Source organism: Artemia sp. Qi Xiang Cuo, chromosome 12 (assembly GCF_049724085.1).
Source record: "Artemia sp. Qi Xiang Cuo chromosome 12, ASM4972408v1, whole genome shotgun sequence".
Classification (NCBI taxonomy): domain Eukaryota; kingdom Metazoa; phylum Arthropoda; class Branchiopoda; order Anostraca; family Artemiidae; genus Artemia; species Artemia sp. Qi Xiang Cuo.
Window position 1 is genome coordinate 22559118 of NC_142805.1, and position 16422 is coordinate 22575539.

The 16422-nt window shown below is 34.8% G+C and overlaps 1 protein-coding gene across 2 annotated transcripts in view; it reads right to left on the reverse strand.

The window, feature by feature from the left end:
- LOC148945897 (putative phospholipid-transporting ATPase IIB) overlaps window positions 1–16422 on the reverse strand; it is a 158167-nt gene that overhangs the window by 94506 nt on the left and 47239 nt on the right. For both annotated transcript variants that reach the window (XM_089097744.1, XM_089097745.1), the window contains exon 5: window positions 14027–14229. In XM_089097744.1, coding sequence (XP_088953870.1) covers window positions 14027–14229 — 203 coding nt within the window. The remainder of the gene's footprint in view (window positions 1–14026; window positions 14230–16422) is intronic.

Consider the following 16422-nt stretch of genomic DNA (forward strand, 5'->3'; position numbering starts at 1 on the left):
GTAAAAGGTGAAATCCCCCTAACAGTATTTTTTTATTTTAAGAAAGCATTTGTTACGGTAGATTTTAAAATTTTATTGCAAAGATTAGAATGCTTAGGTGTTAAAGGAGTGAGTTTGAAGTGGTTTGAAAGTTATTTGTGTAGGAGGTCTATTAAAGTGATGATTGACGATGCTTTTTCTTCCCCTTATCAAGTGTCGTGCGGTGTGCCACAGGGATCGGTCCTTAGCACACTTCTGTATCTGGTTTATGTGGATACCATGAGGTTTTATCTTCCAGATTGTTGTTTAACGTCATTCGCTGATGACACTGCAGTTACGTTTTCTAGTCGTTGTTTGGATAGTCTTGTGTTGAAAGTGAATTGTGTTCTGAGATATTTCCATGTTTTTACTAGTTTAAGTTTGTTATCAGTTAATGTTAGTAAGACTAATTTTTCTTGTATATTCTAGAGTAGGCAATCCCAGTGATATTGATGGTAGAATTATGTTTAATAATAGGCCTGTAGTTCAAGTTCGAGAAATCAGGCACTTAGGTTTTTACATTGATTGTAATTTTTCGTGGAAACGCCACAGTGATGTTGTTGCCACAAAGGTTGCACGTGGCCTTGGAGTGATTCGTCGCTTTAAAAAATTTTTACCTCAGAGAGTTTTATTACTTTTATACCATGCTTTGATTCACCCATATGCTTCGCATGGCTGTATGTTATGGGCAAGTAATTTTTATGAGAATTTTAAAGATGTACAGACTCTTCAAAATAAAGCAATGCGTCTTATTGGCGGGTATGTTAAAGGTACACATAACACTTCAGCTTGGTTCAAGAAGATGCAAGTGTTGAATGTAGGACAACTACGGGACTACCAAATAGGAATCTTTGTCTATCAATGCTGGAATGATTTTAGTCCAGAGGTTTTTCGTGATTATTTTAGTGACAATAGGTCTTTGGACCATTATAAAACTCGTCATGCTAGTGATTTCATTGTTCCGAATAGAAGTGGAACCAGGGCCGGCTTCCATACTAGATTTTCAGGACCTAATGTGTGGAACTCTGTTCCAGAGAGCATTCGGGCGGCTATTCCAGAGAGCATTTCGGGCGGGTTATTTAAAAAGAATTTGAAAAAATATTTGTTAGGTCAAGGTTCATAGGTTTTTTTTTTCTTTCTTCTTTTTAGTGTTTTTGTTCCTTTGTTTATAGTTAATCATTAATTAGTAAATGAGTTGTATGTACCCACCCAGTCGCAAGTGCTTTTTTGTATCTTTCTTGGGGCGGGTATTGGCATATTAGTTAATTGTATTTTGATGTTAAATAAAATGAACTGAACTGAACTGAGTAAATGAATTTATTAAAGTCCTTGTTTTTCCCAAGTCCAATTCCCGGATTCCGGACAATCTGGATAGTCCGGATTACCGGACAGAGCGGCAAGACCAGAAATCTGAAGGATATAGGTGCAAGTTCAATGTAAATTTATGGATAAAATGATTCACCCGATTTGCGAGACTTCTTTTAGGGGAGGGGGATATGAAAATAGCACCTTTATATCACTATTGTTCCAGAAGGATGTCGTAGGGGAGTAACCTTAGAGTTTCACTTTTTTTAAACTATTTTAAGTACTTAAAATACTTAAATATTTTGCATGAGATAAACGAGGCAAAAAAGGGATAACATACGTCTTAAAAATAAAGATAAAGACTTACCAAGGGGCCCCAATATGTATAAGGGTAGCCAATACGGATTCCGGGGATGAACTGACTACACGCCATAATAAGAAAATACAAATTTAAAAAGAATTTGAATTGCAGAAATAATACCTAAAACAGGAAATAACACAAATTAATTCAAATGTAAAGTATAATACATAGATGCAGACACTCTCGAAAATGCTTACCTAGATATTTATTTCGAGTTTGCTGCAGATTGTAATATTTGAAAAAGGTAATTTTTGACATATATTTGATTTTCAAAAGAAAAATTCGCCAAAGAAACCCCAGGTATGTATGACTTCAGTTTCTCCATAGGCACAAAGGCTGTCAGTGAGTAGCCTCCAATCTTCCCTTAAGTTGCCCACTACGTACGGTATATCCCTTAACTCTAGGATGACACTCGTCTAAAGGGCCCTTCTTTCATGTTTGTACATCCTATGTTCTTTGATCTTCCTTGATGACGGGTGCATTCCTGTTGGTAGTGGAGTAGCATTTTTGGACGTCCATGATCCGAGTTGTGGAGGATATGTCCAGGGTTAGTGGTTGTAAAATTACCGTAAAATAAAAACTCGGTAAGTGAAATCGGTATAATTGGCAAAATAAGGTAAAATTGGTAAAACAAGGTAAAATTGGTAAAATAAGGTACTCCCTTGGAAAAATAGGATAAAATTGATATGTTACAATTGCCCGGTAACCACAGCACCATTTGAGCATTTCTTAAATCTCACTTTCAGCTTTTAATGAAACATTTTTAATGATTCTTATTTTCCTGGGCTTAAAAAAGATAATACCCCTTCATCTACAGCTTTATCAATTTAATTAACAGTCTAGTTTATCCCTTTACTAAGCTTGTGCTTAGGATAATGTCTCAGCACTTGGACAGTGGCTAATTGCGGACATCCATTTTGAAAAAAAAAACCTTATTTGGAAGTAAAATAATATTAACAATTTTTTAAACTTAAATCCAAGAAACGTTATCTTAGGAGCCTTGCATATTTAAATAGCTGTATTCAGCCACATTTCTCATATCATATCCATGTTATTTTTCATTATTAATAAAAAGCACTGAATACAAGTAAAAAGTGGTTTGTACCACTTTGATGACTTAACTAAGCGTTGGATGATAATAGCAGAACATTCAGTCACTTTATCAGTCATCAAGACCATCTTCAACAGAATCTGCTGGAAAATCTAGTTTCTCTCCTTCAGACTCAGATGGCAGTGCCAATTCCAAAGCCCCCCCCCCTCCCCACAAAAAAAAATTCTTAATTCGGCTCTTAGGAATCTATATCAATATCCGCCTCTACCCCCCTTATCGTCTCTCCTTTAGAACTATTTATTTATTTATCTGAAGATTATTTCAAAACAACTGCTGAGACACAAGTACCATTTTACCAAGAATAATAATTTCTTAACACACTGTAGCCAGTAACAACTTATTTAGTTGCAATTGGTTGAAAGCAAGACTAAATCTTAGAAAAGGGCACTGGAACTTCTGATTTCCAATTGACTGAGGCCCCTCCAAGGTATATTCAAACTTTTAAAAGGGCACCGGAACTTTCGATTCCCAATTGACCTCTGATTGCCTCTGAGTTCAACAGGAGAGTAAATTTCCATATCCCTTCTAAAGAAGATCTGGAATTATCCTGGGGAAAATTGGGTTGATTTTCCGTGGGGGAGAGGTAATTGTCCACAGGATGTCTTTTCCGGGGAGGGGATAAACACCCGCTACCAGGAGAACGACGTCATGAATATAAGATTTCTCTGAGATATGAGGTTTAAAACAAAAATGAAGATAGTAAATCTGCTTTAGCCCTCCGCATCATCGCAAGTCCAGATCATTTAGTTTTGTTTGGTGAGGCAACTGAAGCAAATCTGAGGCTTCCCACATTTGAAGCAAATGGCTTCCTAAATTCTTTTAGGAAGGTAATTGAAACTAAAAAATCCCTAAATAGAGACCTTGCTTTATAGCTTAATAGAGATGTTGAAGATGTCCCTATAAACTCAATTTACAATCACTTATAATTCATATAATATTTTTTTCAGTTTAAAATAAGATCATCTGACCACACTTTTAATGAACACTAAATTTAAAAACAACAAGTTTTTTCTTGAAAGTAAGGAGCAACATTAAAACCTAAAAAGAACAGAAATCATTACGTATATGAAGGGGATTGCCCCCTCTTCAACACCTCGCTCTTCACGCTAAAGCTTTTAGTGCTTGTAAAAAACTTCTTATTGTTCTAATTAAATGACCCGTTTCTTTCAGGAGTCGTTCTTAAAGAATTTGGACAAAATTCTAACTTAAGCGTAAAGAGCGAGGTGTTGAGGAGGGGGCAATCCCGTTCATATACTTACTAATTTCTGATCGTTTAAATGTTTTGATGTTGTTACTTACTTTAGGTTAAAAAGAAACCTGTTTTTTTATTTAATTAATGATCGTTTTTTTAAATAATGCCAGGAAATCTGGCCCCACCTCCAAGGAGAAATCTCCATCCCCACGCAAATATCCTCTAGACAATTCAGTTCCGGTGAAAATTTACCCCAGTCAATTACCCAAAACAATTCCACACGTAAAATTGAGAAGGAAAAGAGAAAGCAGGAAATATAAAAAGAATTTTGTATAGGAATTCTGGCAAATTCCCCAAGTGTATAATTTCTCCTGACTATTTCATCCCCTGGAAACTTCCCTCCCCAGCGAAAATTTCCCGTGGGAAAACCCCCAGCAGAAAATTCCCCCCGCCCGAAAGTGTTTACATACGTCCCAATAACAAATACTATGCGTAAACAATAGGCAAATTTTATAACTTAAGAACCTTTCCCCTGGGGAAGTGGGGGGGGGGGGGGGTCATGGTACATCCAAAGGCATAGTTATTGGGCCTTTAAACTATGAAACGCATCCGTGATCTTTCTTCTGGGAAGATATACAAAAAATTCCACATATCTGAAGATAGGAGCTTGAATCCTCTACAATAGGGTTGTTAGATACGCTGAATATGACGGTGTGATTTTCATTAAGATTATACGACTTTTAGGAGGTTTCCTTTTTTCAAAATTGAGGCAAATTTTCTAAGGCTCGTAGCCTTTAATGGGTAAGACTAAACTTAATGGAACTTGTATATTTGAAATAAGCATAATAAGCCAATTCTGTTGAAAACCTATTGGTATGAAAATTCGGGTTTTTAGAGATTCGGTTACTATTGAGCCGGTTCGCTCCTTACTTACAGTTTCTGGCCACGAACTGTTAGATTAGGTCAGTAGACAAGCTAAATCAATCACTATGCAAAGACATCTTGTCCAATCTAACTGGTGAATAGTTTTCCATTTATTCTGGCGTGGTTTGTTTAATTCAGTCTTTCTTTTGCTCTGTTAAGAGTTACTTCAAATGGGTTAATTTTCCTTCTTTTTTTAGCACTAATGGCAGCTGGGCGGAAGTTCCTGACGAGATATCCACTTATGTCGTACTTTCTTATTTTCTACTCACTAACATAACTAAAGTTTTTCCTAATCTAATTTTTTTTTCTTGTTTGTCATGTATCAATCGTAATTGTAGCCTTTAACAGCTCAAAGAACTAATATAATATTATATCAGCTAATATTTCACCATTTAAAAATTATAATTACCTCTACTATAATACACTTTATCTTTCTGATAACAAGAGCCTGAAGTCAGACAGAGGGCCTTTTAAACTATGCAATACAGCTATACAAAAAACAAAATCATATCCAAATGCCAGTCTCTCCACGCTTTTTTGCTGTGAAAACTGCAAGGCGTCGCAAATATGTCGGTAAAATATGTAACATACCGGTAAAATGCGTAAAATACCGTTAAAATAGTAAAACACCGGTAAAACACTTAAATTACGTAAAATTGGTAAATTACGTAAAATACCAATCTTACGGGGGTCCGTAAGATTACGGTATAATATGTAAAATACCCAATTTTATCCTGACCAGTTTTACCAGTTACATCACTATCCAAGGTATAGCAAAATTTGTTGTTTCACAACGGAGGAGATGTCTCGTTAGCCTGAACAGATACGAATGTCGTCGTTGCTGGCATGGTCTCTCAACCTGATTATTAGGACCAATGGTGATAATCAAAACCATATATCAAAATAAAACCAAATATATCTCAGATATTTTTAAGAAGAGAACTAAGTTCTACAAATGTTGAGCACAGTGTTATCTTTTCTTCTTTTATATATATATATATATATATATATATATATATATATATATATATATATATATATATATATATATATATATATATATATATATATATATATATATATATATATATATATATATATATTTATATATATATATATATATATATATATATATATATATATATATATATATATATATATATATATATATATATATATATATATATATATATATATATATATATATATATATATATATATATATTTATATTTATATATATATATATATATATATATATATATATATATATATATATATATATATATATATATATATATATATATATATATATATATATATATATATATATATATATATATATATATATATATATATCAACGACAATTTAGTGATGTTAAAACGATTTTCTTTCCATGTCTGGTGCATTATTGTGATGTATTCTCTTTTCTTTTTTTCAAGATGAAAGGTGATAATGTTCCACCTGGCTTCGTTTTTTTCTTGCTTCTGAATTAGTGTTTAATTAATATTAATTAAAAAAAAGTTTATCCACAAAATAAGTTTTTCAAAGAAAAGTAAAGAACTCCATTAAACAAAAATCAATCAAATCATTAAACACAATCAAGCGTGAAACTACCGCAAATCAGCATCGATAAATAAATGAAACCCAAAACGACCAGAAATTACAGTAAATAATCGAGTCAAACTCAAAACGAGCAGAAATTAACATAAGTTGGGTTCAAAATCCATATGCCTTCCCAAGGCCAGAACATAATTTGCACTTTACTGAAAAAATATAAATGTTTTTACTTTTATAACTTTAATAAATCAAATAATATTAGCATTTTGATTACTAAATATCAGTATATGTATATTAAACTGACAATGCACATTCATTTGTATTTTTTTCAGTAAAGTTTATAGTTTGGCTTGCTATTTGTATGCTTGAGAAAAATTTTCAGCAATTTTTAACAACATACACCCTTTTAAAAATCTGGACACAAATAGTAGTGTTTAATTTAGTTCAATTTCGTTGACCTGAAATGGAAAACTTGATACCATTCGCAGAAAAAAAATCTGTTTACTTTCTTTGATAAGCTTGGATACACTTACACTTTTTTGATTTGTTAAATTTTAAGAGCAGAAGTAGCCCTGAAAGTTTGAACATTATACCCTCATTCGTTCTTGGGATACTGCTGAGATGCCTTATTGAGAATTAGCATTAACACAATACATTTTGATTTAATCTTAAGGCAACATTTAGTTTTTAAACATAAAGGCAAATGAGAGGGTGGGCGTGGGATTAGTTTCCCTCCAATAACTTTCGACTATTAAGAAGGGCATCAGCCCTTCTATTTTACATCGAATGAGCCCTTTTCGAAGTTCCTAAGACAACTCCTTCGACACGAAGTGCCCTGGTCTAAACAACAACAACAAAATAATACATTATACCCACATCGATTCTTTACTATAAGAAATGTCAAGCCTTCCAATCACTTTCGACTATTAAAAGGGGCACTAGGCCTTTCGATTTCCAATCGAATGAGCCCTTTGAGTTTATACGACAACACTTTGTATAAACACCTTATATGCCTCCAGGGCATAAATTACAACCCTTACCCTAAGGGCTGTGAGGGTGGTTGTCATCCTCTAAGACGTATATTCCAGAACTTTCAACTACGTTAAACAAACTGGCTATCTCAAAATTTTGATTGGATGTGTTTGGGAAAATGGTGGGCGTGAGAGGGGCGTTAGTCGCTCTCTAATCACTTTCGACTATTAAAAAAAGCACTAACCCTTTCAGTTTCCAATCCAATGAGCCCTTTTGAAGTTTCTACGACAACGCTTTCAATAAAAACCTTAAAGGCCCATGCCCCCAGGGCATAACTTACAACCCTTGCCCTGAGGGCTGTGGGTTGTCATCCTCAAAGACCTAATTTCCAGAATTTTCGACTACGTTGAACAAAATGGCTATCTGAAAATTTTGATTGGATGTGTTTGGGGGGAAGGTGGGCGTGAGAGAGGGGTTAGTTACCCTCCAGTCACTTTCGACTATTAAAAAGGGCACTAGCCCTCTCAATTTCCAACTGAATGAGCGTTTTGAAGTTTTTACGACAACTCTATCTATAAAAACCTTATATGACCCCAGGGCATAACTTACAACCTTTGCCCTGGGGGCTCTGGGGGGTTTGTTATCCTTAAATACATCATTTTCAGAACATTCAACTACGTTGAACAAAATGGCTATCTCTTAGCTTTGATTGAATGTGTTTGGGGAAATGGTGGGCGTGAGAGGGGGGTTAATTACTCTCCACTCACTTTCGACTATTAAAAGGGCAATTTCAATTTCCAATCAAATGAACCCATTTTTGAAATTTCTACAACAACTTTCTATATAAACCTTATATGCCCCCAGGGCATAACTTACAACCCTTGCACTGAGGGCTCTGATGAGGTTATTATCCTAAAAGACCTAATTTCCAGAACTATCGACTACGTTGAACAAAATGGATATCTCAAAATTTTGATTGGATGTGTTTGGGGAAATGGTGGGCGTGAGACGGGGGTTAGTTGCCCTTCAATCATTTTCAACTATTAAAAGGGCACTAGCCCTTTAAATTTCAAATTGAATGAGCCCTTTTTGAAGTTTCCCCAACATCGCTTTCTGTAAAAACCTTATATGCCCCCAGGTCATAACTTACAACCCTTGCCCTGAGGGTTGTGGGGGGGGAGGGGTTGTTATCCTTAAAGACCTAATTTCCAAAACTTTCAACTACGTTGAATAAAATGGCTATCTAAAAATTTTGATTGGACATGTTTGGGGAAAAGGTGGGCGTGAGAGGGGGGTTAGTTGCCCTCAAACCACTTTCAACTATTAAAAAGGGCACTAGCCCTTTGAGTTTCAAATCGAATGAGCCCTTTTTCAAGTTTCTACGAAAAAGATTTCAATAAAAACTTATATGCCCCCAGGGCTATAGCCCTTAACCTGAAGACTGGGGGGGGAGTGTCCTGCTCAAAGGTATAATTTCCTGAACTTTAAACTGCGTGGAACAAAATGGCTATCTCAAAATTTTGATTGAATGTGTTTGGGGAACTGGTGGGCGTGGAAGGGGTGTTAGCTGCCTTCCAATCACTTTCAACTATTAAAAAGCGCACTGGCCATTTCAATTTCCAATTGAATGAGCCCTTTTTGAACTTTCTACGACAACGCGTTATATAAAAACCTTATATGCCCCCAGCGCATAACTTAGAACCATTGCCCTGAGAGTTGTGGGGGAGTATTCTTCTCAAAAATATATTTCCTATCTTTTAATTAATTACGCTGGACAATATGGCTATCTCAGAATTTTTATTTGATTTGTTGGGGGGAAGGAGGGGCGTGGGGGGGGGCTACTTGCCCTCCAATCACTTTCGACTATTAAAAAGGGCACTAGCCCTTTGGATTTCTAATCGAATGAGCCTTTTTTGAAGTTTCTACGACAACGCCTTCTATAGAAACCTTATATGCCCCCAGGGCATAACTTATACCCCTGACCCTGAGGGTTGTGGGGGGGAGGGGTTGTCTTCCTTAAAAGCTTTATTTCCAAAACTTTCAACTACGTTGAATAGAATGGCTATCTAAAAATCTTGATTGGATGTGTTTGAGGTAAAGGTGGGCGTGGGAGGGGGATTAGTTGCCCTCAAACCACTTTCGACCATTAAAAAGGGCACTAGCCCTTTGAATTTCCAATCGAATGAGCCCTTTTTCAAGTTTCTACGAAAGAGATTTTATAAAACCTTATATGCCCCCAGGGCTATAGCCCTTAACCTGAAGACTGTGGGGCGATTGTACTGCTCAAAAGTATAATTTCCTGAACTTTAAACTACGTTGGACAAAATGGGTATATCAAAATTTTGATTGGATGTGTTTGGGGAAACAGTGGGCGTGGTAAGGGTGTTAGTTGCTTTCCAATCACTTTCGACTATTAAAAAGGACACTAGCCATTTCAATTTCCAATCGAATGAACCCTTTTTGAAGTTTCTACGACAATGCGTTCTATAAAAACCTTATATGCCCCCAGCGCATAACTTAGAGCCATTGCCCTGAGGGTTGTGGGGGAGTGTCCTTCTCAAAAATATATTTCCTATCTGGTAATTAATTACGCTAGACAAAATGGCTATCTCAAAATTTTGATTTGATGTGTTTGGGGAAATGATTGGCATGGGGGGGGGGGCTAGTTACTATTAATAAACTTCTGCTACATCATAAGATTTAAAAATCTTTAAGTCATGAATACAAAAAAAATAACATTTTGGCTTACACTTTTTTATGAGCATATAATTAGATTTAATAATGGAAGGCGCGTTTACAGTTAGTAGAATCTCCACGACCAGTTACAGCAGCCCAGAATGTGTTAAGTCACAAGAATCTCCACAGGAGATTTCACAGAATCTCCACGATCAAATGAGAATATGTTGAGTCACAAGAATCTCCACGGGGGACTTCACAGAATCTCCACGACCAGTTGCGGTAGCTCAGAATATGTTGAGTCACAAAAAAAAAATTAGCGTTTAAGTCGAGTAGTTTTTATAAAGACACTTTAAGGCCTCCAAGCCACGGAAAAAAAAACAGTTTCAAAATCGAAAGTTACATTTTCTCGAAGACAATTTTTTTTTTCCTTATAAGGATCGTAATAGTTTTAGTCTGAAGATTTGACCTAAGGGCTCCAAAAACATCTCTAGCTAGTATTATATATAAAACATGTTAATTAGATACCTTGGATTTATCAAAATACCTACTACTTGAAAACATGGTTTAATGGCATATATCTGGTGTGAAAAGTTAACAGTCTAAAATATATTCTGTCCAATTAGCCTTGGATAACTAGTATTTGAACCCAGTAATTATCCTGGGATATATCTAAAAGTAGATATTCTGGGATTTAAACCCAGGACAAAGTTGATTTCAATTGTCAAAGATTAAACTACATTCACCCAAGATTGGTCAAAAGCATTCTCCTATAGTAAGAAAATGTGACTTTGACCCCACCTTACTACTGCACAAAGACTCAGAAACTTAGTAGATTCCACCCTTGGCTAGGTCCCAAAGTTTGAAGGTTATAACTGTCGGTGCCACACACTACCCTAGAATCTTCAATCAAGCAAATTTCTCCGCATTAATAAAACTCTTTCCTAATGAAGGAAAGATGGAATATATATTCATGGAATAATATTAGATTTTAAGTTAAGTATTTCGAACTTTTAATGAAGTGTCTGATTTTAGATTATAATAGTTAGATTCAAGATTTGTTCAGGATTTTTAAGTTTATATATTAGGAAAGATTTAAATTTAATTGAATATTTAGAATTTATGAGGTTTTTGATTGAATATAGTTTTAGCTAATTAAAAAAATTAATAAAAATTAAAAAAATTAAAAAAAATTAATAAAAATAAAAACTAAGAAGAGCTAAACAGGTAAACAATTCGTTCTCATTTTTGCCAGTTGATCTTAGTTGCATATTTACATATGCAACTATGGGGGGGGGGATTAATTATTCAATAAGGGGGGGTATTTGCAACAAGCTGTCTTAGCAGCAAAAAAAAGTGCCAGAAGCTTAAAAAAACATGGAAATTGAAAGTGGCTTAAATGACTAAAATTATACTGGCTAGTCGCAAATAATGCATAAAAAAAATAATAATTTAAAAAATTGATCATGCTTCCAGTGTCATGATCAATTTTTATCTGCAAACCAGTAGATTATGCTGATGATTTAAGTATCCTAGGGCTAAACGGAGAGCAGGTCGTCCTCGTCTAAGGTGGGAGGACGTCATAAAGAAAGATTTAAAGGAAATGGGAACTTCGTGGGCGGGTGTAAAAAACGAGGCTTTGAATAGATTGGGATGGAGGAGGAACGTGCGTAGCTGTGTTGGCCTCAGGCAGCTTGGTGCTGCGGCTAGTTGTTAGTAGTAGTAGTAGTAAACCAGTAGTAATAATGGGTCCCAGTCATTGTTTCGCAAGGTTTTCAAAAATGCTATTCTTTTCTTTAAGTAAATCATATCAAATTGAAGAAAAAAGTTGAAATCAGAAGTTTTATTAACATCAATACCTTGAATTTAGAGCTAAAAACCTCTATCCAGAGAACCATTTTCACTAAGAAGCTAAATTTACCTCCCAATTTGAGGCAATTCTTTTACATTAGCGAATAATTGTCTGGCAGGTTTTTCGCTGGCAATAATTGTCATAGCGTCTTTCGAACTACCACGATAGAAATAACAAGTCCAGCTTGTGAAGACATCCCAGGAGATGCTCAACTTTTCAAACGATTTTATAATGAATAACTTTTAACTTTAACGCTATATTGTATTTTACGTTTGATTGCCGGGTTATATCAACGTTCTAAGAAAAACTAAATCTATATTTTTGAGTTATTTAAGATAAACATCAAGTTTTTGTGTTCTTTTGTATAAGTATAATTACGTTAAATTATGAAATATTTATCAAGAAACAAAGCAGTATTAATGTTATTTGGAAGCCTCTACTGAGAAAATTAATTACTTATAATACCATCTATAGATTTATATTTGAAAATGTATTTCCCTGTGGAATGCTTTTATGGTTACACCATCTTTCTAAGGCATTGACTTTCTATATGAGTTATGAGTCATCCGATATTGAAGAGACATCAGGGGGCCCAAATAATGATCTTTCAGAAACTGTTTTGATGCTGAAATGGCGATAATCTGAGGAACTGCCACCGAAAACTGAGTTTAAGCACAAGATGAGAAAATTTGCGCCCACTTTTGATCCTCTCTGAGTTTTTATTGCAGAATAACTTTTTAATGACAAAAAAAAGCTATTCTCAAGTCTGAACCACTGGCTATGATCATATTGAACCTCCTTAAACCTCCTCACGAGGACATTAAAATACGTAAGTTACTTGTGAAACACCGTATACATTCTGCTAAGTAACCATTTTCTCAGGCTGAGGGACTACAGCTTCTTGCCAGTCTTCTGGAATTAATATTTAAACACGTCAATTGGAGAGGGGGTGTAATTGCCTCTCCCCTAGATTTTCCCTTCCCTCCTTTAGATTCTGAGAACACCTATCTTTGCTATTTTCAATTAAAAATACCTTTTATGGCATTTTCATTGACAAAAAACGCTAAAAACAACATTCCCCTCCCTAGATTTTGAAAAACAATCTTAGGCCTTCTCCCCTTTCATTTTCAGGGAATTACACCCCTATTAATATTCAGAGTCCAAATTTTGTTTCATAATAAAATAATCAAACAGATACAAAAAAAGAAAACACTAGGCCCTTGATGAAAAAGAATGAACTATTAGAGATTTTGCGAGTTCAGGGAGCTAAAATAGGTTTGGAAATTAATGTTAAGAAGACTAAGTCACTAAGGCTAGGAACAAGTGAAGATGAAAAGGTGACGCTGGGTTACAAAAATATCGATCAGGTTGACAGCTTCACTTACGTTGGTAGTATTATTAGCAAAGACAGTGGGAGCTGTGAAGATGTTAAAAACAGAATAGCAAAGGTTCAAGGTGGTTTTTTACAGTCATTAATTTAAAAAAACTTTCTTCACAAGACAAGTTTTTCAAAGAAAAGTAAAGAGCTTCATTAAGCCAAGGATGAGCAAAAATAAAGTCAAATAATCTTCCAAGCGTAAAACTATCACAAATCATTATCGATAAATAAATGAAACTCCAAACGAACAGAAATTAAAATAAATAGCCGAGTCAAACTCAAAACGAGCAACAATTAACATGAGTAAAGCTGATAACTACTATGCCTTCTCAAGACCAGAACACAATTTGCGCTTTACTAAAACAAACAAATGACCGTGGATTGTCACTTTAATTGACATATACTGACATTTCTTCCTTAAGGTTTTGATAATTTTTCATTTATGAAAGTAAGAAAGGTGAAAACATTTCAAACATATTTTGTTTTCAAGTAGAGCGCAAATTGTTTTATACACACATATTAGACAAAAATCGTCAAAAAACTTTTCAAATACGAATTTTTTTATGATTATCCTTGACCCCCCCCCCCCCCATGCACGAAGAGCAATCCACCAGCTAAGAATTAAAACAACATGGAACTCGTTTTTGTATAGAACTAGAACGCAGAGAAACATATTACCTGATCAGTACCATATCTGCCGGCAGCCTTTGATCCTTTTCAACAACGATAAGGTCTCCCACTTTTATTTTCATAGACTTCACTGTAACTCTACCTTGTTTGGTAAGCTTTACGTACTTCATTGAGTTGATTTCTGAGTCACGCTTCCAACGCCTGTAGTCATCAATGGCTTCTCTTATCATTGTTACAAGCAATACAAAAGACTGCCAAAAAAAGTTCAAGTTATAAAAAATGTTGATACCAACAGACAAAAGTGAAAGAGCGGTTCAAACTTAGCTATATAACAGTTATTAAACATTAATTTATTAATTTAAAGAAAAAATGGCAACCGAAACAAAAAAAAATAAACAAAGAATTGAATCAGTTTCCGTAAAATTACTAGCAGACTATCTGGCATTGCTCCGGAAACCTACCAAAAGTATATCCTCCCCTTAACAAACCCTCCCTTTACGCCGTTGGCTGTTCGTACCTTTCCCATCATTACCTCACGCAAAAGTAAAATAATACTAAAATCCAAACTGAGATTCCATCAGGTATCATACAGGCAATTTTTAAGTAAAAAGGCAGAAACAGCAGCTGCTCTTCTAGAAAATCTTACAAAAACCCTTTATGTTAATTCTACAAGCATGTTTAAACGTTGTTAATTTTTTAAGCTTTTTAAACATTTTTTAAATATGTTCTTTAAATGCATCACGGAAGTTTGTACTATCAAAATAGTCTAAGTATCATTAGAACTATGTAAACATGTGTTATAAGCGTCTTAAACAAGGACGATAAAATTCTACATCCTTCCCCCCCCCCCCTCCAACTTTGGACTTCTTCTGCCAGAGAGGGTCAAGCATACAATGCGTGACCTGCCATGCCTCATGCATGGCAGAGGCATTTTGATATGCCTCTGCCATGCATGAGGCATATAAAAATGAATTATATTTTCCCATTCATATTTTCATTACCCATTGGCAATCCACCCCTCCCTCCACCTGAGAAAACTTCCCCATCTGTCTCCTTCTGCACCTGATCCTGCCATAAAAGGTCAAACGTTCTGCAAAAGTTCTTAGCAAAGCACATTATATTATATACAGTTTAATATTAACAGCTTAATAATAATAATAATAATATATGTAGTTCATAATTAAAATCACTAGTATGAATAATAATAAATCAACCATACTCAATTCACTTTACAAGCTTTCAAGACAGTTTCAAGATTTTTAATTATAATGACAGAGTTTCAAGCCTAAAATGATATTTTTTACCATTTTATTCAGTTGTAGGATGTTCAATCAAAGGGGCAAAGTTAAGAGGAGATGAGAGGAGAAACAATTTGCAATTCAGCGACTAAACTGAGAGAAATCAGATTATTGCTTTAGGGGCGGACTAAAATAAAGAATATATTTCGAAGACATCAACTTTTCCGTGTCAACCCTTCCGTGTCAAAACATGTGCATAAAATCAACCAATGTTCACAAAACCAATGTGCATAAAATCAATGTGCACAAAACAACCCTTCCGTGTCAAAACATGTGCATAAAATCAACCAATGTGCACAAAACCAATGTGCATAAAATCAATGTTCACAAAACAACCCATCCGTGTCAAAACATGTGCATAAAATCAACCAATGTGCACAAAACCAATGTGCATAAAATCAATGTGCACAAAACAACCCTTCCGTGTCAAAACATGTGCATAAAATCAACAAATGTGCACAAAACCAATGTGCATAAAATCAATGTGCACAAAACAACCCTTCCGTGTCAAAACATGTGCATAAAATCAACCAATGTGCACAAAACCAATGTGCATAAAATCAATGTGCACAAAACAACCCTTCCCTGTCAAAACATGTGCATAAAATCAACCAATGTGCACAAAACCAATGTGCATAAAATCAATGTGCACAAAACAACCCTTCCGTGTCAAAACATGTGCATAAAATCAGCACACTTCATAAGTTACAAAAAAGTTTTTCATTTGATTAATTGAATAAAAACGAAAAATAATTTAGGCTTAAGTAGAAATATTCCTCAAGTGGAGACACTGCATTAGGGAGCCATTTCAGGAGTCAATCAACCTTACTGTACAACCTATTAACAAAAGGCAAAATCACAAAACTGAAGCAAAAGTACCTAAATTACCTAAAACCCAAATTACCTAATTACCTACAGCAAAATTACTTAAAACCTAAATTACTTAAGACAATAAGACACGGCGGAAGACTTCAACAGAATCCATATTACTCAAAATGCACAGCCATTGGGAACGTTTTTAATTATTGAAAAGACAGTAGACACATCCTCCAAATTTTCGAATGTTTCTGTTTTATTTGTATTAGGCACAAGTCGATGATCATCTTTCTATAGACGGCCACTACCATAGCAACATCATATTTTTGT